Source organism: Bos mutus, unplaced genomic scaffold (genome assembly GCF_027580195.1).
Source record: "Bos mutus isolate GX-2022 unplaced genomic scaffold, NWIPB_WYAK_1.1 CTG200, whole genome shotgun sequence".
NCBI lineage: Eukaryota > Metazoa > Chordata > Mammalia > Artiodactyla > Bovidae > Bos > Bos mutus.
In genome coordinates this window covers 88,766-113,404 of record NW_027219453.1, presented here as the reverse complement: position 1 = coordinate 113,404, position 24,639 = coordinate 88,766, and the positions used below count along the sequence as shown (strand labels likewise).

Sequence of the window (24,639 nt, the reverse complement as noted above, 5' to 3'; positions counted from 1 at the left end):
AGTACAGGGTGATTGTAGCAAAAAGGGCATGTGAGAGAAAGAGTGACAGGAAAGGGGAGAACCAGACACCAAGCAATAACTGGTTAGCACCAATGATGCCATAAAATGCTTTGAAGTTATGCTAGGGTATTGGGTTTTCTGTAAATCAAAATGAATAACTGTTAAATGATTATTAACTACAGGATTGACATGATCTAGTTGAAGTTTAGTAAGACCAATATTGTTTCTGAGTAAAACATAAATGGGAGAGAAAAATAAATAAATAAAGTTAGAAATTTCTAAAAGAGGCTGCTGAAAAGTCCAGGGCAAAGGGAACATTATGACTATTTTTAATGTGAAACATGAATAAATTGAGGTTATTCAGAAGACATAATAAATAATAAATTTTTTTTAAAATAATTTTTTCCCTGGTAGCTCAGCTGGTAAAGAATCCTCCTGCAGTGTAGGAGACTCTGATTTGATTCCCGGGTCAGGAAGATCTGCTGGAAAAGGGATAGGCTACCCCTATCCAGTATTCTTGGAGTTCCAAGAATTCCCTTACCCTACTCCAGTATTCTTAGACTTCCCTGGTGGCTCAGCTGGTAAAGAATCCACCTGCGATTCAAGAGACCTGGGTTCGATCCCTCGGTTGGGAAGATCCCCTGAAGAAGGGAACAGTTACCCACTCCAGTGTTCTGGCCTAGAGAATTCCATGGACTGTATAGTCCAGGGGATCACAAAAAGTTGAACATGACTGAGTGACTTTCACTTCACTTCAAACAATTTTTTAAGTGAATGATGAAAAGAGAAAAGCCTTTGACATCAGAAACTGGTTGAATTCTATACCACTTAATAAGACAGAAAATTCAGGAAATTATGTTGATCATAAGAGGAAAGGAAGAGAAGATGAAATTATTCTGGTTCATTTTGATTTTGAACGTTCAGTGGAATAGCCAAGAGGAGTTATCAGATAGAGAGTTGGCTACATGGGACAGAAAGAATTTGAAGTAAAGCTTTGAACTTGAGAATTATCAACATATAGGTGGTTATTGAATTCATAAGCTTATTTCATGCTAAACAAATTTAACCTTACAAAAAGCCTACAAGTAAAGTACTATTTTTCTGTTATTTTATAAAGACAAATTGAAACAGGATCAAAGGACCTGAGCAAGAGCAAGATTTTGTGTTTTGATGTTTTTCATTGTAAAAAATTAGAATAGTTTCATCTGATGCCTCTCATTTTCTTGGGGTTTTAAAAATCCCCTCTCCCCCTCTAATTCTACCAATAATTTTTTTCCAGTAGAACTGAGGCCGTGAAATTCATAGGAATTGGATCCATTATTGATTGAAGGCTTCCAGTTATTTATTTACAAAAGAAAGTTCTCTTAAATCAATATGATTATTTGATTTCTCACAATTTTTCTCTCTGTGTTCTTATCCCCAGGTCACTGCATCCCTTTAGGTTAGAATAGAAGGATGACCTTGTCCCTGATCTGCTTTGTTTTGAATATGGGTTTGAGTGCATGTGGAATTGCTACATAGAGACTGGCAAATGCGATGTGAAATGTGTGAGAGATGCTGTGGCTGAAGCGATGAGTGAGGCCAGAGAACATGGCTGGTGTGTAGAACATGAGGATGGCGCTGACATGAGAACCACAAGTGCAGAGGGCTTTCTGGAGGGCATCTCTGGATGGAAGGTAGAAAGCAGCACGAAGAATGAGAGTGTAGGAGATGCCAGTGAGGATCATTTCTGAGATAATAGTCATTATAGGCACAGCGAAGCCATACCAGATACTGATGGAGATGTCAGCATAGGCAAGTCGGGCCACCCCTATATGCTCACAATATATGTGAAGGTTGATACGGGTCCTGCTGAATGGCAAACGCATCACCAGAAAAACAACAGGCAAAATAACAGTAAAGCTTCAACTCGCAGTCCCCACCATGATCTTAACAATCGTCTTGGGTATCAAGACACTAGTGTATCTCAAAGGGTATCAAATGGCCATGTAACAATCAAAAGCCATGCCCAACAAGATGGCTGAGTTCAGAAAAAAGCTAAGGTGAAGAAAGGACAACTGAGTGAGGAAGCCAGAAAATGTGATTTCCTGAGCTTTTAACCAGAATATGCCAAGTGTTTTGGGGACACTTACAGTAAATAATATGAGGTCTCCAGAGGCCAGCATTAAGAAGAAGAAGAACATGGGTTCATGGAGACTATGGTCCATAGTGATGAGGTAGAAAAGAATGCCATTGCCTACAAGGGCCACAAGGTAGACGGAGAAGAAAGGAATCCCAAACAAGATGTGGAACTGCTCCAGTTCTGGGATCCCCATCAAAATGAAGGAGTCTGGATTAAAATTGATCAAATTCAAAGTGGCCATCATGTGGATTGTCATTCCCTGAGAACAAAATATCACATTTGATTCCTAGGACCAACTGTCAATGAAATTAATTCCTTTCAAGTCTTTTCTACAACCAGGATCCCTCCTTTCCTATCATCTAACAAGAACTTTTCACTTTCATGCATTGGAGAAGGAAATGGCAACCCACTCCAGTGTTCTTGCCTGGAGAATCCCAGGGACGAGGGAGCCTGGTGGGCTGCTGTCTATGGGGTCTCACAGAGTCGGACACGACTGAAGTGACTTAGCAGCAGCAGTAACTTCCCTCCCAGAGAAGGAAATGACAACCCACTCCAGTATCCTTACCTGGAGAATCCCATGGACGGAGGAGCCTGATAGGCTATAGTCCATGGGGTCGCAAAGAGTCGGACACGACTGAGTGACTTTTTACTATTTACTTTACTTACTAATAAGCACTAGGGAAAATGTAACCTACTTATTGTCACAACCACTACAGCATTTACCAAAATGCCATGAGATCCCAATTAAACCAATGATCCCCCATCTATGGACATTGCCACAATTGCATTGTTGCTGCAGTGGAACAAAGCCCCGACAGACCTATGACATAGGAGCATATTGGCCCTTGGATGTTAACTAAAATTTCAAGATTAGCTTGCTCTCACAAAGTAAACCAGTCTGAGACATCTCAAGAATGTAAATATCAAATGTCTTACCTCCATGAGTCTAAGTAATATCTTCTCTGAAGTTTGAATCCAAAGAAGTAACAGGAACTACATGTGAAATAGCAAATCTACATTTGTAGTGCCAATGTATCATTAGGTTTTTGACGAACCAATCTTTTACTTTCTAGTTACTCCAACCACTTCAATAGCTAGAAGAAAATATTCATCTAAATATCCTGTCAACTCTTCAGTTCTCTAAGACTCATTGTTTTCTGCCAATTCCTGACCAGCTACTGCACTTTAAAATCATATCATTCCCCAGCTGCTGGAACACAGTCATCTGAGGACTGGCTCTGCTGACTCTCCATTCTCCTTCAGTCTCTATATCTCATTTGCTGGCTCATATGATCCTTTTTTGAAATTCCTGTTTGGTCTGACTATTCCATTTCTTTTCCTCCCTCTCAAGTCATCTTCATCACTAATTAGAAACATAGAATAATTCTTCCAATGTCTTGCAAGTCCCTTCATCACCTTATGCTGTCAGATTTCTCTTTTGAAAATATGAAATTTTTAAGACACTACTCCTTAAAAGGTATTCATATAGGCCCCTCCATAATTTTCCATCATCCCTACATTTAATCACATATATTTCTATGCTTTCCAGAAATGCAATCTTGTCTACTTATTGCTCCTGATCCTTACAAGTGCCAATGATTCCAAGAAACCTTCTCTAGTATAGCTGAACCATACAGTCTACTTCCCTGCTTATATAATCACAGTTATTAATCATTTTACCAAACAATCAGGTAGTTAAATCTATGCATTATTTTCTTATTTATTTTCCTAGATCATCTTTCCTAGATATGTAGCCATCCTTCATTAATGATTGAAAACTCTTCTTAAGGACACATTTTCTGTCTGAATGTGTCTATTCAGACTGGGAGGAGGTAAGGTTTCACATAGAATAACCATTCATACAGTCTCAGTAGTAAAATTGATATTTTAAGTCTGCCATTGTTTACTTATTTTTTTTCTGATTTTTTTACAAGAAACCTTTCCCTTAGACCAAAAGAGGTGTGTGTGTATACACACAGAGAGGATTTAGTCTTTTACACAGAAGTCACTATTCTGACTTCTGACCTTTGTAGTCACATATTTCTCTCTGATTATAATCTTTTCAATCTCCCTCTCCATTTATAAAAATCATTGCAATTGCATTGCATTAGATAATCCAGTATAATCCCTCCATTTTTAAGTCAGCTGATTATCAAGCATAAATCTTCTTTAACTTGTAAATAATATATGCACAGTTTCCAAGAGTTAGAATGTGCATATCTTTGAGGGGCCAGCCACTACTCTGTCTACCACAGGACCTTTTATACGATCTGGATCTCTCCCAGTCTACCACCCCAAGACTTGTAGCACCATTCCCACACTCAGATAACATTCACAGGCCTCTGATTTTGAGGTTAGTGCTGAGTTAGAAAGTCAGGAGAGAGGTTGTCATGGAGAACTCCAAGGGTAATAACAGCAAGATGCAGGAAAGAACAATTGAGGAAGATATATAAAAAGAAAAAGAAGGGTACCCAGGTCAGAAGATGAAGCATGGGGAGAAACAAATTTAATTCCAGCCAGGAAAGACAAACACATATGGTTGGCATGACTTTTACCTCATGGTGGTTTGCTCAGGGATGGATAGCAGGGACTCTGAAAAATGAGTGCTCTAAAAGTAGGGGGATTCCCGGGACTTCAGTTCCAAGTCAGTACTATTAGTATCTAATTGTCTATCATTTTCGTAGTCTATAAATGATAGCATTCACTCATAGGATACGATTCTAGGTTTTCTTTTCAGTTTATTTTTAGTTGGAAGATATTTGCTTTACAATGTTATGTTGGTTTCTGCCGTACAACAATGTGAATCAGCCATAATTGTGAAGTGTTAGTTGCTCAGTCGTGCCTGACTCTTTGTGACCCCATGAACTGCAGCCCACCAGGCTCCTGTGTCCATGAGATTTTTCAGGCAAGGATACTGGACTGGGTTGCCATTTCCTTCTCCAGGGAATCTTCCCAACCCAGAGATCGAACCCAAGTCTCCTCCACTGCAGGCAGATTCTTTACCGACTGAGCTACGAGGGAAGCCAAATCAGCCATAAGTATACATATATCCCCTCCGTCTTGAATCCCTCTCCCACCTACCCCTCATGCTACCCCATAGGTTGTCACAGAGCACTGCGTTGAGCTCCCTATGTTATACAGCAACTTCCCACTAGCTGTCTGTACTACATATAGTAATGCATATGTTTCAGTACTACTCTCTCAATTTGTCCCCCCTCTGAGTTTTAGACAGAGGCGAGAAACCAAAATGTGCTAGGATTCTTCAGAGTATGGCTTGTGTAGACTAGCCATTTATAGACAATCAAAAAACACTTTTTGAAAGAATAATGAATTAAAGTAGATAGGCACCTGCATCTGAATCAGAAGAACAGTATGATGATGACATTGCAAATTCTAGGTCCCAGAAGATGCTTTTAGGAACTGTTGGAGAAAAGACAGTTGATTGGTTAGGGATGCTAGTTAGTTCCAGAAGATATGGTTGCAGGACAGATGTGACTATCAGTCTTTCAAAGTCCTCCAAATTCTGATTCATTTGGTTTCTCAGCCCCAACTACTCCATCAAGTGAGGGTCTTTCTGGATCATTGCATCATCTTCTATTTCACTGAATGAGACTTTCTGGTCTCTACGTGTTACTGTAATGAGATATTTTTTGGACTGAAAAAACTCAGTGACTTCTGAGCAAGATGAGGTAAACTTTTATTACACAAACCACTCCCTTAGGTCATTGTCTGTTTAGTATACGCCTACCACATGGCTGGAGATGAATTATTAACATCCAGCTACTTATGGTAGAAACCTAAACACTCTTGACATCCTTTTTTCTCACTTACCATACTTTCATTTTATTGATTATGTTAATGTTTTGCAAAAAAAAAAAAAAACTATCATAGATCCCAGTGTCATACAGAGACCTTTCATACTTGAATTGTATTTTATAACAGTGTAATGGATATATAATGCAGACCACACTTTACATATTGCAGAAAGGGCTGAAATACATTGTAGTTTTGTATTGCTAACTATTCTTTGCATTTTACTATAAATGCAAAGGTATATCAAGTCCAGAATATTATAAGGAGAAACAGAACAGAGTGGCTATATGCTTGTTGGCTTGGTGTATCAATTAAGATAGATTTTTTAAAAAGGATAAAATAAAATTCTGCTTCCCTAAAAATTACCTATTCTTTTGACTCTGGCCATGTGAGTGAGTTCATGAAGATCTCTCAGTTCCTTACATGAAACTGTCTTTCTCTCATTTCTATATGTCACAGTTGATATTTCATGGCAAAAAAATCAAACTGAGCTCACAGTAACAACAAATTCATCCATTTTAACAATGTAAAAAATATAACATTTTAAAATAAAAGCATATAACATATATACAAAAGAGCTATTTTTTAAAATAAAATTAAAATATTAAAAGACTGAAAACATTTATGAACTAAACTGTTGCATCCAAAAGAGTCTGAGGAGACATGAAATTAAATGTAATGAGGTTTCCTGGGTGAAATTCTGGAACAACAACAAAAAAAGAACATTAGGTAAAAACTAAAGAAATCTGTCATTTCTGTATGGGCTAAAATGTACTGTCTCTGACCCAGAAGTTTTGTGTTTTTTACCAGCCTCATGAAACTGTAACAGACTAACTTGCTGTCTTGCAAGTAGAGTACAATTTCAGACACTTACAGTTCTTGACACAGACTATTTGATAAGATGTCCCTAAGAAACAGTGAGTCACAGAAATAGAAACTATCTTTACTATTGACTGTCCTCTCTATTAAACCAAGAAGATTATAATTCTTTGGAACACATATTCTTAATTATAAAGTGATTGTTGTAAATGCAGCAGATATATGCCATTCTAGAATGCTATACCAAAATAAGTAATATTAAGATGCAGCTCTTCTGAAAAAACATGAGTTATTTCCTGAACTTACAAAACATATACTAAATGTTCAAAAGATATTAATTACTGTTAGCTGTTGTATATAAAAAAAGATATATATGAATGCATAAATTCTATAGTCTATTATTGATATTCTATAAATGTATCTATATAAATAATCTTAAAGAATTACATACCAATATTCTACTGCAAATACACTATAAACAGAATATATACTTCTGATACAAATTATATCAGAAATTGACTTCGGTTAACATATTTTTAAGGGCTTCTCTGGCGGCCTAACTGGTAAAGAATCCATCTGTAATGCAGAAGACCTGGGTTCGATCCCTTAGTTGAGAAGATCCCCTGGAGAAGGGAAAGGCCACCGACTCCAGTATTCTGGTCTGGAGAATTCCATGGACTGTATAGTCCATGGGGCCGCAAAGAGTTGGACACGGCTGAGCAACTTTCACTCTTGCCATATATTTACCTTAATTAATACTAATGCATCAATATTGGCTCATTGATTATAACAAATGTGTCATACTAATGTAAGATGTTAATAATATCTTTATCATAAATTACAGGACTCTTTATTCTATAAAATGTCTGGAATGGGTAAACCTATCAAAAACAAATTAGCATTTCCAGGAACTGACAGGAATAAGGTCTGAGCTGTGACTACTCTCAGGCATGTCAATTATTTGCAGGGTATAGGAAATGTTCTGGGAATAGGGGCCATGATTCGACAAACCTGTGAATATACTAAAAGCCACTGAATTGTATATTTTAAAAAGGTGAATTTTATCTCAATTGACAAATAAAATTAAGTAAATCTTGGCTCCAAAAGAGGAGTCATTCTAAGTGTGGAAGATCCTAAGACAGATTAATACTATTTCCTATCTCCTGAATTCTAGTCTCTGCTATCTCTGTTTTATTTCTAGTATTCTAATTCCACTCTTATCATTCTGTCCAAATTCACCAAAGTACTATTTCATTTGGAAAGTCTTTTCACCTTCATTGTCTCAAGCAGCACCCACAATAAACTCATACACATGCCCTCCCACACACACAAGTGTACACACACACTCATCCTTTACAGCTTGAACTGCAATTTGACACTCTGTGAAGCCTTTCTTAGAAACACCAGGCAGAATTATTCTTTTAGCCTCTGACTCCCACAGCATGGTATACCCACTGTTTTATTATAATTACTGATAGCTTCTCATGGTAAGAGGGCACAATTCCTTCCTCTCTTGACTTAAAATGCTAACTCAAAGAAAGGGTCAAGCCTTGTCAGATTTTTAAAAAATCACACAATATTCATTTAAAAATTTTTTTAAGTTTGGCCACATTCTAGTTCCCTGACCAGGGATCAAACACACTTGATCCCCTGAAGGGGAACCACAGCATCTCAACCACTGGATTGCCAGGTAAATTCCCCTTTGTCAGATTTTTGAACGAGCAATCACTACATACTCTTTCTTTTAGGATGACATATGAATATACTAGACTTTTAGAGACAGTGGAGGAGTGATGAGAAAGCACGAAGGTGAAGTACAAACATGGATTTGAAAAAAAAAAAAAGGTGATGAATAAAAGAAGCCTAAGAGGAAATGCTTTAGGAAGGACAATGGAAAGAGAGAGAGAGAAGGGGTAGGATTAAAAGTGTGAAAGAGTTCTAGTATTGGAATGGGTAATACAAAAACAAGTTCAATGAAACATTCAGGCTAAGAGCCTCAGAGCTGGTGCTGACCACCTCCTCTTAGATGCCCAGATTATCTGTCAATGGCTGTCTTCCATCTAGCTCTATACCATATTCCTGTGTGCCTTAGATCATGTTGAACAGAGGCATATTGGTCCAAATGGTATACAGGATGAAGTTGGAGCTGAGGAAAGGAATGACAGAGAGGGTGGAGAATCTGTGCTCCCAAAGGAGACGAGGGAATAAACACCATATGAGGCAAAGTGTGAGCTTCAATTCTATATATTAAAGAAGCCTAAGTTGTACATGAAATACTGAAGCAACTGTGAGTCTGAGAAGGTTGCCTTGGGAAGGTAAGTTTGGATTAGATATTTCAGGATGGAGAGAAGGCTATTACTATGAAGGAATGGATGCAGAATAGGAACCAGGTAAGTGGAAAGTTTTGTGTCAGTGTTCAAGGAGGAGTAGAGGGCTGATGGGAAAAAAAGTCTAGAGTAGCTGGAGTGAATTGTGTTTTCCTGGGAAGTCAGAAGAGAGAAGGGCAGTTTGGAAGATCACTCTCTAGGTAAGGATAGAGAGGTAGATGACTAAGTGATCTTTGGTTCCTGAGGATGATGCAAGAATCATAAATGATATAGAGGTTCTATCCTCAGACATTAAGGAAAAACAAAAATTTATTTTGCTGCATTTGGGGGATCACTTAAAAAGGACAAATTTCCTGGACAGGGCAGTCAGATAAAGGATTCAAAAACAGGTGGGGAAAATTCATTGATATATAAGGGATACTTTTTCTTGCAATTTTGCCAAAGATGACAGAAGCAGGAATCAGTGGGCAAGGAAATGGAAATCAGCTATTTTAAAAGTGAAAGTTCTGAAAACAGAGGTTGCTAGAGAGAAACTTTAAGCAGAGTGGTTGGAGTTGCTCTGGTTTGCTTGGTTGCTTGGTTTGGGGATGTGGCAACAGCAATAGGTACCTGAATTGGAAGGAAGCAGAAATCACATAAATGAGTGATAGAGAGATAATGTGAACAGAGTCTGCCTATTAGAAGGGGAACTGAAATGACAGAAGAAAATTTTGTGCAGGCGCTGATGTGACTGACAAAGGTGGGTGCATGTAGTAGAGGATGAGCATGTGGAATGATGCTGTAGAAAGAACGAGCACAATGCACACACAAGGAAAGAATGTGAGCACAGAAGATCTATGATTATAAATCCGTGATTTTTACAATATTTGCTTGTGTCCTTCACCGTGTGAACTTCCATGGTTGAGTGGGTGGAAACTTACATATTCTCTTGTTTTCCTTTAACATTTGCTACATGTCAACTCTGTCCCAGACATCGGTGAATAAGATACAGCCCTGACCCTTAGGAAGCTGATAATATATTGAGGCTAAAAATGTTTCAGTGTGATAAATCCTAGAGAGAGAAATACATAACTACAGGGGAATATAGGAGTACAGAGGAAGTACATAACACAGTCTTAGGAAATGAGAAAAGTCTTCTTGAATGAGATATTTAAATTGGCTAGATTAAAGGAGAGGATGGAGATAGAGGGAGTGGAATGTATAAAAGACCACCAAGAAAGAAGAGACACTTCAGAGACATGGATCTTGACCAGTATCAGTGGAGAAAGCATAGACCATGATTCTGTTAGGCAATGGGAAATTAGTATCAGTGATCAAGTAAGCAGAGTACTCAAAATTATCTTTAGGAAATATAATTTATTTATGGAGACTGGTTTAGAGACTAGAAGGACTAAAGGCTAGGATACCAGTTGGGAGGTCTTCGAATAATTAGATCTGGAGCCTGGAAAGCAATATAAATGGCAGTTATAGATTTGGGATGTCTTATTACAAGCAGAGTAAATGAACCTAAGGCAGGTGACAAAATTGGCCAGGTAGATTGAAAAGTAAGGGAAGCACAGAGACAACCATAGAAAGTACTAACACCAAACCCTCCTTCAGGGACAGAGGAGCCCTTCATGAGGATAGAAAGAAAGGTCAGGGGCAAGAGAAGAACCAGTGGAGGGTAAAGACATCAAAGCCAAAAGAAGCATCTACCAAAAAGCGTGACTTTGAAGAAAAGGAGAGAGAGAACAGAAAGTAGTGAGACAGACTAGGTGAATAAGAAATTTTACTGTAGCTGCTAAAGTTCTTGTTTGCTTTTAAGACTAAAAATATATGAATGTTCATAAATAATCCTGATTCAGGAAATTAGGAGTAACTACTGATAAATAAGAGAAGGGATAACTGATGGAACAAAGTCCCTGAGAAGGTAGGAAAGAAGGTTGATTCAGAGATTAGGTGGGAAAATTATTCTTGAAAATACACATACATACTTTACAGATATTTATAGCTTCTCTGGTGGCTCAGACAGTAAAGCGTCTGCCTGCAATTCAGGAGACCCAGGTTCGATCCCTGGGTTGGGAAGATCTCCTGTAGAAGGAAATGGCAACCCACTCCAGTACTCTTGCCTGGAAAATCCCATGGATGGAGGAGCCTGGTAGGCTACAGTCCATGCAGTCGCAAAAAGTCAGACATGACTGAAGTGACTTAGCATGCATGCAAGTGAGCATATGCATATGCACGCACTGCCACTTCAGTCATGTCTGACTCCTTGTGACCGCGTGGACTATAGTCTGCCAGGTTCCTCTGCCCATCGAATTCTCCAAGCAAGAATGCTGGACTGGGCAGCCATTTCCTCCTCCAGGGGATTTTCCCTACCCAGGAATCAAACCTGGGTCTCTTGCCTTGAAGGCAGATTCTTTACCATCTGAGCCACCAGGGAAGCCCCACATATGCATATATTTATGGGGGTTTTGTGGGTTTTTGGTGTGTGTATATGTGTATCCAGCTTGTTTCAAAAATTACTTGAGATAAGGCACAAAATTAAAATGGCAACTGTGTGAGGTAATGGGTATGTTAACTAACTTGGTTGTAGCAATCATTTCATATTGTATACATATGTTATCATGCTGTATACCTTAAATATACACCATTTTTATTTGTTGATTATACCTCAATAAAGCTGGAAAATTAAATTTTAAAGCTATATATTTATTTTGAGAAAATTGATGTTTTAACAATCAATTGGGTTTTCCATTCTGTGTACATGGTACACTTCTCAGTCATGTCCATCTCTTTGTGACCCCATGGGCTGCAGTCTGCCAGGCTTCTCTGTCCACGGGGATTCTCCAGGCAAGAATACTGGAGTGGGTTGCCATGCCCTCCTGCAGGGGATCTTCCCAATCCAGGGACTGACCGCAGGTCTCCCACATTGCAGGCAGGTTCTTTACTGTCTGAGCCACCAGGAAAGCCCAAGAATATTGGAATGGATAGCCTATCCCTTTGCCAGGGGATCTTCCTGACCCAGGAATCAAACCAGGGTCTCCTGCATTACAGGTAGATTCTTTACCAGCTGAGCTACCAGGGAAACCCTATACTTCTCCATTTATTTTCATTAAAAAAAAATTCTTCTAGCAATATTTTGCAATTCTTAGTGCAGAGGCTTTGAAAATTTGAGTTAAATATAAAAAGAAAATTTTCAATTTAGTCTTATAGTTGTTTGCTGCTAGTATAAAAATATAATTGATTTATATTGTCTTTGTACTCTCTAAATAAACAAATACATAGATAAGGGAGCTTTCTCATGCCTAGGTAAAGTAAAATATAGTTCTAAGAGAGGAGATATTGAAATGCAAAAAAGACATCATCACTGCTTCCTCTGACAGTGGAGGAAAGGAGACACGGACACTTACAGAGATAAGACAAATTTACAGGAGTGGAATAATAAGATGAGGAGTTGGCTCCTGACAGTCTTTAAGTTTCAGTTAGGTAGGAGGGACATTCAGCTGAGAAGAAGGAATTTGGGCAGCAGTTAAAAGCTTTATAGTCGTGAGAATAATTTAATAGGACTGAGGGGGCAAGTGGTCTAACATGTTAAAGACCACTGATATGACTGTGTCATTTTCTTCACATCCTGACTAGTTAAAGCTTTGGTTTTTCCAGTAGTCATGTATGGATGTGAGATTTAGACTATAAAGAAAGCTGAGTGCTGAAGAATTGATGCTCTTGAACTGTGTTGCTGGAGAAGACTCTTGAGAAACCCTTGGACAGCAAGGAGATCCAAACAGTCCATCCTAAAGAAAATCAGTCCTGAATGTTCATTGGAAGGACTGATGCTGAAGCTGAAACTCCAATACTTTGGCTACCTGATGCGAAGAACTGACTCATTTGAAAAGACTCTGATGCTGGGAAGGATTGAAGGTGGGAGGAGAAGGGGATGACAGAGGATGAGATGGTTGGATGGCATCACCAACTCAATGGACAGGAGTTTGAGTAAGCTCTGGGAGCTGATGTTGGACAGGGAGGCCTGGCGTAGTGCAGTCTATGGGGTTGCAAAGAGTCAAACACGACTGAGTGACTGAACTGACTATGTGAGTTGAGGGAAGCACCAGTTAGATTTATATGAAGTTTAAGTATTTTCCCAGAGAATGCAGCAGGAACTAATTGGGATGGAGAAGTTATCAGTCCTGTGAGACAGACATCTAGACTAGAAAGGGAAGAAAGTAAAGACATTCTTACAACATTGGTTCATAAACGTTAGCTGTAATCAGAATCACCTTGTGATCTTGCTAAAATAGAGACTGCTGCTCCAGTTTCTGATTCATTAGGTGTGTGGCAGGGTCCAAGAACCTACAAGTTCCCTGGTGATGCTGACGATGCTAGCCTGGGGATGGCACTTTAAGAAGCATTGCTCCACAGCTCCACACCTTCCTTCATATTCTAGGTGATAGCACCACACTTCAGAGCCAAAGTGTTTTCAAACTCAGAAGATGCCTGAAAATCTTATAGCCAAATGGGGTAGAGGGTCTGAATGACGACACTGAGACTGTCTGTGGACAGGGTCTAGAACTGTGTACTTTGCACAGACATTGGGTGTGATTTTCTATAGAGAATATGCATGTGTGCAGAACCCATCATGGTTGTAGGATCTGTGAGTGTGTGCAGACCTGGTGGCTGATTGCAAACCTTTATGTGCACTCTGCTAATAAATACAAAGTCTGATGCTATTTTTCCCCTATGGCACAGGTGAGATCTCTGCAGAAAATTATGGCCTTTTTGTCTGCTAACAACACAGCTGCTGTGAACAACTCTGATACTCGCCTGGCGGGCTGCTTCCTTCTTGGCATCCCTGGGCTGGAGGACCTACACATCTGGCTCTCAATCCCCTTCTGCACCATGTATGTAGCTGCCCTGGCAGGCAACAGCATTTTAATTTGTGTCATCCTCTCCCAGCCAAGCCTGCATGAGCCCATGTACATATTCCTGTCCATGTTGGCCAGTACTGATGTCTTACTCTCCACATCCACCATGCCCAAAGCCCTGGCCAACTTCTGGCTAAGTTCTACCCACATTTCCTTTGATGGCTGCCTAACCCAGATGTTCTTCATCCACTTCCTTTTTGTGGCTGAGTCTGCAGTCCTCCTGGCCATGGCCTTTGACCGTTATGTGGCCATCTGCTCCCCTTTGAGATATGCCACAATCCTCACCAGCACAACCATTGGGAAGATCGTGGCTGCCACACTGGCCCGCAGCTTCATCATCATGTTTCCATCTATCTTTCTCCTCAAGCGCCTGCACTACTGCCGGGTCAATATCATTGCGCACACATTTTGTGAGCACATGGGCATTGCCCGTCTGTCCTGTTCTGATATCTCCATCAACGTCTGGTATGGGTTGGCAGCTGCTCTGCTCTCCACTGGCCTGGACGTCATCCTTATTGCTGTTTCCTACATTCACATCCTCCGAGCTGTCTTCCACCTCTCCTCTCAAGATGCCCGGTCCAAAGCCCTGAGCACTTGTGGCTCCCACATCTCGTCATCTTACTCTTCTACATCCCTGCACTCTTTTCTGTCTTTGCCTATAGGTTTTGGGGGAGACACATCCCACGCTATGTTCATATCCTCCTGGCCAATCTCTATGTGGTCATCCCACCTATGCTCAATCCCATTATTTATGGAGTGAGGACCAAGCAGATCTTGGAAGGGGCTAAACAGCTGTTTTCATATCTTATCAAAGAATCTAAATAAATGCTCCCGACTTGACTTCAACTTAATTCCTTTCTATATGTCTCCTCATCTCTACATCTTCCATTTATCCCTGTGTTATTATCATCCATATTCCAATAATGTAAATATATGTTCTACTCAAATCCACACTTGACTTGGAAATCTATAGTAATACCCAACCCCCTTTCTTCCATCTATTATTCAAATAGCTCCTGATTCCCCTCTAATTCAAGGAAAATCTAATTAGGGGAAATGATCTAACTTACCTGAAATCTACCATATAAATAGGACTTTTCTCTGTATCTACTTTCATTTTCTCCTTGATGTGGTAATTAATCACACATATAATTTTTTCATTTAGATTTTCCAGTTCAACATCTTTCTCACAATTGGAACCCCTGAAAACTGTCATGCTTATAAATTCACAGTCCCTTCGGATATTTCTTTTTATTATCAGCTATACATGTCCATAATTACACGTTTAAATATCCAAGTTCAGAGATGCTAACACAGCATCATAGTAGGTGAAATAAACACATCCATTTATCACCAACTAAATGTGGCTCTGCTGGATCATGGAAAAAGGAAGAGAGTTCCAAAAAAACATCTATTTTTGCTTTATTGACTATGACAAAGCCTTTGACTGTGGATCACAATAAACTGTGGAAAATTCTGAAAGAGATGGGAATACCAGACCACGTGACCTGCCTCTTGAGAAACCTGTAGACAGGTCAGGAAGCAACAGTTAGAACTGGACATGGAACAACACACTGGTTCCAAATAGGAAAAGGAGTACGTCAAGGCTGTATATTGTCACCCTGCTTATTTAACTTCTATGCAGAGTACATCATGAGAAACGCTGGGTTGGAAGAAGCACAAGCTGGAATCAAGATTGCCGGGAGAAATATCAATAACCTCAGATATGCAGATGACATCACCCTTATGGCAGAAAGTGAAAAAGAGCTAAAGAGCCTCTTGATGAAAGTGAAAGTGGAGAGTGAAAAAGTTGGCTTAAAACTCAACGTTCAGAAAACGAAGATCATGGCATCTGGTCCCATCACTTCATGGGAAATAGATGGGGAAACAGTGGAAACAGTGTCAGACTTTATTTTTCTGGGCTCCAAAATCACTACAGATGGTGACTGCAGCCATGAAATTAAAAGACACTTACTCCTTGGAAGGAAAGTTATGACCAACCTAGATAGCATATTCAAAACCAGAGACATTACTTTGCCAACAAAGGTCCATCTAGTCACGGCTATGGTTTTTCCAATGATCATGTATGGATGTGAGAGTTGAACTGTGAAGAAAGCTGAGTGCCAAAGAATTGATGCTTTTGAACTGTGGTGTTGGAGAAGACTCTTAAGAGTCCCTTGGACTGCAAGGGGATCCAACCAGTCCATCATAAAGGAGATCAGTCCTGGGTGTTCCTTGGAAGGACTGATGCTGAAGCTGAAACTCCAATACTTTGGCCACCTCATGTGAAGATTGACTCACTGGAAAAGACTCACAGAGTTGAACATGACTGAGCAACTTTCACTTCACTTCAAATATGAAAATACCATTTCAAAAACTTTTATCAAATAAGCCTGGGCCACTTTTACCTGTTACAGACAAAGCTTTCCTCAAAATGTAGATAATTGTATAGGAACAGAGTAGTCTTTTCCATCCGAATATGTTTTGTATTTGAAAATTATACTCACAATTAAAATAAGTCAAATACATACTCTTATATAATAGAGACTTACATATTCTTTAATAACTCATTATTTTTCTTGTTCTCAGTGATGTCCTACTCTTTGCAACCCCATGTACTGTAGCTCAACAGGCTCCTCTGTCCATGGGATTTTCCTGGCCAGAACACTGGAGTGGGTTACCATTCCTCCTCCAGGGGATCTTCCTGACCCAAGCATCAAACTGGCATCTTTTGCGTCTCTTGTTTGGCAGGCAGATTTTTTACTCTTTTCATCCATTTTGTTGGGTCCTGAGAATATGCCTTCGTGTTTATTAGAGTCTTCCTTTTTCATGTTGGTGACTTTATACCCTGTCTAGAATGCATTCCTTGAGGAAAGAGGTTATTTTGAAAGGTTCTATCACTACTGCTTCAAACATAAGCACCTATACATAGCAATTATGTATTATGTGTGTATGTGCATAACATTTGTATTTTAAAGATTTTTTAATACCACATTTATGCTCAAAATTTATTCTTCTTTGAGTGAGCTCCTCTCAGCCCTGGGATTCAGTGTCAAGTAGAAGAAAGAACTGTGCTAGGTGCCAGGATAGTGAGTTAAAGCCAGGATCTACTGCTTATTCAATGAATTCTAGATGTTGCATAGTCCCTGTGAACTTCACTTTCTATTCATCTGCAAAGAAGATGAAGATGACATAAACAGTTCAGTTCAATTGTTCAGTCATGTCTGACTCTTTGCAACCCCATGGACTGCAGCATGCCAGGCTTTCCTGTCCATCACCAAATCCCAGAGCTTGCTCAAACTCATGTCCATCGAGCTGGTGATGCTATCGAACCATTTCATCCTCTATCATCCCCTTCTCCTCCTTCCTTCAATCTTTCCTAGCATCAGGGTCTTTTCCAAGGGGTGAGTTCTTCACATCAGGTGGCCAAAGTATTGAAGTTTCAGCTTCAGCATCAGTCCTTCCAAGGAACACCCAGGACTGATTTCCTTTAGGATTGACTGGTTGGATCACCTTGCAGTCCAAGGGACTCTCAAGAGTCTTCTCCAGCACCACAGTCCAAAAGCATCAATTCTTTGCACTCAGCTTTCTTTATGGTCCGACTCTCACATCCATACATGACTATTAGAAAATATATTTATTATAGTAAGCATTCAATAAATGTTCAGTTCATTTTTCTTTCCACAATGCTTTCTGCATCCTGAAGACAATATAATGAGAGTTATAGAAAGAAATTATTAGCATTTATCATGTGGAGGAGAAAACAGGAGAAGTTTTGGGTTCTGGATCTTCGTTAGAATTCTGAATCTTCTGTACATTATTTTTTTGACTTTGGGCAAGTTACTTCACTTCTCTATATCTCAACTTTCTCATATTTAAAAGAAAATACTAATAGTACTTTTCTCCTAATGATTTGATGAAAAATATATATTTTATAGTATATATTCACATATATATCATTTAATAGTACTTGGGATATAATAAATGCTTTACAAAATAGCTTTATTTGTATTGTTGCTTTAATTAATAGCTCATCCAACTCAATAGCTCATCACCTCATAATTAATATAAGGTTGTCTTGATTAGAATTGATGCTTTTGAACTGTAGTTTTGGAGCAGACTCTTGAGAGTCCCTTGGACTGCAAGGAGATCCAACCAGTCCATCCTAAAGGAAATCAGTCCTGACTGGAAAGACTGATGTGGAAGCTGAAACTCCAATACTTTGGCCACCTGACGCAAATAACTGACTCATTTGAAAAGACCCTGATGCTGGGAAGGATTGAAGGCAGGAGGAGAAGGGGAGGACAGAGGATGAGATGGTTGGATGTCATCACCGACATGATGGACACGAGTTTGAGTAAGCTCCAGGAACTGGTTGATGGACAAGAAAGCCTGGGGTGCTGCAGTCCATGGGGTAGCAAAGAGTCAGACATGACTGAGTGACTGAACTGAACTGAACTGATTATATATATATATTTTATATATTTCATGCAATAAGCTCCAATTTCATTTTTCTAATGAGAAAAAAGAAAACAATCAAAAAATTTTAGTTTAATGTTTTAACCTAATGTTTACAATAATTGATTACAAACAAATATAATTTTGAAATATCAAAATTAAGTACATTAAAAAATCTCTGAGAGCTTCCCTGGTGCTTCAGTGGTTAACAATCTGCTTTGCAATGCTGCAGGCTCTGGTTCAATCCCTGGTCCCGGAAGATCCGGACATGCTATAGGCATCTAAGCCCATGTGCCACAACTGCTGAAGCCCACCTGCTCTAGAACCCATGCTCCACAGTAAAAGCATGTGTGTTCAGTTGTGTCTGACTCTTTGTGACTCCATGAACTATAGCCTGTCAGGCTCCTCTGTCCATGGGATTATCACAGCAAGAATACTGAAGTGGGTTGCCGTTTCCTGCTCCAGGGGATCTTTCCCTTCCAGGGACTGAACCCATGTCTTCTGTGGCTCCTGCATTGGCAGGTGGATTCTTTACCACTGAACCACCAGGGAAGCTTAACTTATTATTAAATACATCTCAATTATGCTTCAGTTCAATTCTTCTAATTATTTTTAATTGGTAAGCATGTTTTTGCTTTAAATTGTGATGGAAAAGTAAAGATCACTGAGGCTGAGCCCTCAGTATCACTATCTATTAGCCTGTTGAATTACTGAAGCCTACTACTCTTTAAGGGCTTCCCACGTACACTAAAAACCACTGAATTGCCCACTGTAAAGTGGTGAATCTTATGTTTTGTGAATCTCAACTTAAAAAGTTAAATAACATGATCAATATCATACAAATAATAAATGATGAGTGTATAGCTTAATGGGGCTTACCAGGTAGTGCTAGTGGTAAAGAACTTGCCTGTCAATACAGGAGACATAAGAAATGTGGGTTTGATCCCTGGGTGGGGAGGATCCCCAGAGGACAGCATGGCAACCCACTCCAGTATTCTTTCCTAGAGAATCCCATGGACAGAGGAGCCTGGCAGGCTACAGTCCACAGGATGGCAAAGAGTCAGACACGACTGAAGCAACTTAGCATGCACGCATGCACTGTTCTTTAAAATCCTGATACAGTTGTTTCTTGCTTAGAACACACATTTGTTCCTCTTCCCACTTTCTGATTCATGGTGCAGCATTCTAGACTTGGAATGACTGAACGTATTTGAATTCACGTTATAGGAGGTTTTTCTGGCTCCTCCTGCCACTTCCCCAGCCCCAGAAGCTTTTCTTATTTTCTGTTTTCTTCTGCACATGCAGGTATAGGCGAGTGAAGCCAGGAGGCCTTCATCCTCCCTTCAAAGGGTTTTGCCTCCTCCACCAGACTTCAGTAGTTGGCTGATGTTGGATAAAGATGTGTAGAGAATTTTGCAGGTTTAAAATGTAACCCAAGTTTGGGAGAAAGCATAGAAAAGCTGATCTCTGGCCATGAAGTGGTTGTGTAAATAAAGGCCATTCATTGCCCACCAGACCCTGGCCCAGGAAGCTAAATGGGATAGGAGAGGCAGCTTCTTGGATTAAGGCATTAATTCCTTGAATAAAGGAATTTAGTCATGAGGTAAGAGGAGACTGAGAGGCCCGCAGCTCACATTTCTTTCTCTTTCTGCTGCAGGAGTCCAGTTTCTTTTCTTTAATTTAAATTAGCACTTTATTGAAATATAATTTATATACCATATACTACCTAAAAAGAGATACCTTTTTTCCTACTGTCTCCTAGGTCTGACTCAGGAGATAACTGATATACCACACTAGCACACCATTGTCTCAGATATCAATCTGTCCTGGTTTTACTTCTTGAAGTCTCTGGATATAATAAGTGCAGAACATCTTGTTGAAGAGCAGTACAATTCTCAGTATTATAGAGTTCAATTTGTCTCAAGTCTTTCCTATAGTTCAAAGGAACATAGAGTCTTTGCCTCCTCAGCTAAAGCCAAAGCTTCATAAAGGACAAATCACCCTGCCATTCTGAGTAGAGGAAGAGTTAAAAGAAGTCAGAGAAGGACAATCTCACTAGCCTGACAATAACTCCACAGGAGAGGCTTTTATAGTGAGTGACTAAGTATGGAAAAACTCCAGAAATTCCATGATCTAGGGTATGGATCTTATACGGCCTGAGGGCAAGACTTGAGTTCCTTCAACAGTGATGGAAAGCTTGGCTCATAATACTACAACTCCCACAATGGTTCCCTCAGAATAGGGCTTCCCTCATAGCTCAGTTAGCAAAGAATCTGCCTGCAATACAGGACACCTGGGTTTGATTCCTGGGTCGTGAAGATCCCCTGGAGAAGGAAATGGCAACTCGTTTCAGTATTCTTGCCTGGAGAATCACATGGACAGAGGAGCCTAGCAGGCTACAGGCCATGGGATCACAGGAGTCAGACATGACTTAGCTACTAAACCACCACCACAGACTGGTTCAGAATTTGAAAGGCATGTGAGTCAAAGCACCCCAACAATGAAATCAACAGGCAGAATTTAACGGCTCAGACTGTAATTCCTGCAGCCCAATAACCAAGTTTTCAGTAATAAAATATGAGGACTTAGAAAAAGAATTACCAATCCTGAGACTTTTTTTACTCCACCTTCCCCACTGACTTTGAGAACATGCCAAACTCGCTTACCATAGATACTTGCTCACTCCTACTGATCATGAATCCTTAATACTCAGCTCAGTGACCTGTATCTGCTAACTGCTCAGTAATGCATCTTCACTACCCTGAGTCCCACAAGGGCTCACTGTGAACTGTGATATAGTTCACCAGGCAAAGTGGCTGACACTTCCCACCCCAAACCCATCCATATATTCCTTTCTGGTTTCCGTCCTGTGGGAGAAAAGAAAAACAGGTTCAATCTGGAAATCACAGAATGTTGCCCCCTTTCAGAAAGGTTTAGTATTACAGTCATAAAAGCAAGATCAGGGTCCAGGCAGATAATTCTAGTGAACCAACAGGGGTCAAGAGAAGATAAAAAAATAATAACTCCAGGTTGCAGAGTCTGACAGACTTGTAGGAGACAAAGAGGAGTCTATATTATTTTCTTTCTGTGATCTGATCCCTGAAAAGGAAGTCATGTACTTCCTTCCACAAGCCAATTCTGAATAATTAGTACATTATTCTACACTGTAGATATACACATATGAATACAGAAATGATCCCTGGCCTTGAAGAGTTCAATATGTTATTCTTCAGCCTCTTGTTTCCCATCATTCCATACATAACTCCTTAGGGATATAATTGCATTTTGTGGCTTGAACACTTGTACAGTGTGTTGACTCACAAATCTGTAGTAAAATCTAGTGACTACATTTTACTTGGAACTCAGTTTTTTAATCTTATCTGAATGATATTCAAGATATGCTAGTTTGGTTTAAAAAACAACAACAACAAATGTGCATTTTTTCCCCCCAGAAAATTGCTTTGTCTCCGTAATTCCTCACCTTGTGAACAGCTTCACTGTCTATCCAATGGCTTAATGTAAAAATCAATCTTAAGAAATTTGGGATTAAAATATACACACTATTGTATATATGGAGAAGGCAATGGCACACCACTCCAGTACTCTTGCCTGGAAAATCCCATGGATGGAGGAGCCTGGTAGGCTGCAGTCCATGGGGTCGCTGAGAGTTGGACACGACTGAGTGACTTCACTTTCACTTTTCACTTTCATGCATTGGAGAAGGAAATGGCAACCCACTCCAGTGTTCTTGCCTGGAGAATCCCAGGGACGGCTGAGCCTGGTGGGCTGCCGTCTATGGGGTTGCACAGAGTTGGACACGACTGAAGCGACTTAGCAGCAGCAGCAGCAGCAGCACTGTATATATAATAGGTAACCAACAAGGACCAACAGGGAACCACACTAAATATCTTGTAATAACCTATAATGGAGGGGAATGTAAAAAAAGAATATATACATAAAACATACATATGTGTTGTCTGTATATTTATATATATGGGCTTCCCTGGTGGCTCAGACGGTAAAGAATCCGCCTGCAATGCAGGAGACCTGGGTTTGATCCCTGGACTGGGAAGATCCCCTGGAGAAGGGCATGGCAACCCTCTCCAGTATTCTTTCCTGGAGAATCCTCATGTACATGGGAGCCTAGTGGGCTACAGTCTATGGGGTTGCAAAGAGTTGGACATGATTGAGAGACTAAGCACAGCACAGCATATATATATATATATATAGCTGAATCACTTTGCTGTACATCTGAAACACAGCATTGTAAATTAACTATATTTCAACAAAAATTTTAAATAGAAAACATCAGTTTCAGATTCCTCCTTCTGCCTTCCTCCAATATGCTGCCGTTAGTGGGCCTAATCATTCCATCTTAGCAACTTGTTTTATCAGTTCCTTCATATTTTCACTCTACTGCTTTAGTTTCATCTGGACTGTTTCAATAGTCATTGATCTCCTTGATTTCAGCATTGGGCATTTCCAAGTCCCCAGCTATCCAGCCACCCTCGGATCTATCCAAAATACAAATAACTGAATTTTCCATTGCCTGTGAGAGAATAAAATCAAACCCCATGGAATAGATTAATCGGGCTTCCCAGGTGGTGCTAGTGGTAAAGAATCTGCCTGCCAATGCAGGAGACATAAGAGACGGGTTTGATCCCTGGGTTGGGAAGATCCCCTGGAGGAGAGCATGGCAACCCACTCCAGTATTCTTGCCTGGAAAATCCCATGGACAGAGAACCCTCATGTGCTACAGTGCCTACATAGGGCTGCAAAAAGTCAGACACAACTGAAGGGACTTAGCACACACACCCAATAGGAAATAGATGAGCAGATACGTTACAGGACAACAGCTATTCATTACCTGATCTGCCAGTTAATTTTAGGCAAACGATGTAAATCGGGGGTCTCAGAGTTTCTTTGTAAAGCAGATATTTCACCTTTCACTAACTTCTCTGTGATAAATTGTATTTCAAGTGTAAAAATCAAATCTATAGTCACATGAAGATATCTTTTTAAGGGGTGGGGGTGAGTGGATTGGGCTTGAATAAAGTAGGGATTCAAAAATGTGGAATAGAGTGAAGGAAATAAGAAAGATCAAGGAAAACTTGTTAGGAGAACTTGAAAGATAGACATTCTAAAAGCAGCAGTGTAACTTCTACCTTGAAATTCTGGAATAGCTATTCTCAAAAGAAAAACAATTCAGAAAAAGAAAACGCAAGTTGTATTTAATGGAATGTTATAAACTCTTTGGTTTATTAATCCTCACGTTTTAAAAAAACCTTTTGATGAAATGAATTTTGAGTTAATTCCTGAGCTAGATATCATCCTTCTTTTGAATCTATTCCTTGCTAGATACTGGTCTTCTTTAATAACAAGGCTCTCTTGAACTATCTTTTTGGCTTTTTGCTCTGTTCCTTCAAGATACTTTCCCTGGAAATATGTTTCTTCAGTGGGCTCCTTTGAATATCAGCTCACATTTCTCTTCTTACTCGTATTTTTTATCTCTTAATTTTACCTTTTCTTCTGAATAGATGTCATTAACAGAGCAAAAGATCTGGCTATATGTCATGATTCACTTATCCTTAATTTCCACCTACACTTTGTCATCAATTTCAGGAAGAGAAAACCAATTATTAACAAATTCATTGTCTTCTATCTATACTCAGTAGAATCTAGTTCAGCAATTTTCCTCCAAATTAAAGCAATAATTAGACATTTATTTTCCCTGGATTTAGGCATTGTCTGTCACCTCCAGACCTCTTCAACCTGATCAGTGCTGCCAGGTGATCTTTTCTTACATAACATTTAGACACTGAAAATATTTCATTCCCAACTACACCCTACCATCTCTCTCTCTTTCACACACACATACACACACAAAACTCCTTAATGATTTCCCAACAATGTCAAGACAATTCAATGAGGAAAGAATATGTTCCTGAGACAACAGGCTATCCACACTCAAAAGAATAAAACAGAACCTCTATCTCACACAGTAAAAATGAACTTAAAATAGCTCATAGCTCTAAGTGTAAGAGTTAAATTATAAAATCTTTAGAAAAAAATATAGGAGAAAGTCTTCATGACTTTGGGTTAGGCAAAAACTTCATAGACATGACATCAAAAGTACAAGTGACAAAAAAATGGACTTCATCAAAATTAAAAATCTAATCCTCAAAGGATGCAATCAAGA

The 24,639-nt window shown here is 39.5% G+C and overlaps 1 protein-coding gene and 1 pseudogene across 1 annotated transcript; one reads left to right on the top strand and one right to left on the bottom strand.

Annotated features, from left to right (window-relative positions):
• Positions 1–1,442: 1,442 nt before the first annotated feature.
• LOC102276689 (olfactory receptor 52H1-like) lies at positions 1,443–2,363 on the bottom strand (annotated as a pseudogene).
• An 11,434-nt stretch (positions 2,364–13,797) lies between these two features.
• On the top strand, positions 13,798–14,807 carry OR52B6 (olfactory receptor family 52 subfamily B member 6). The gene is given in 2 exon segments (XM_005906876.2): positions 13,798–14,590; positions 14,593–14,807. Coding segments are annotated over 2 exon segments (1,008 nt in total).
• The last annotated feature ends 9,832 nt before the right edge of the window (positions 14,808–24,639 follow it).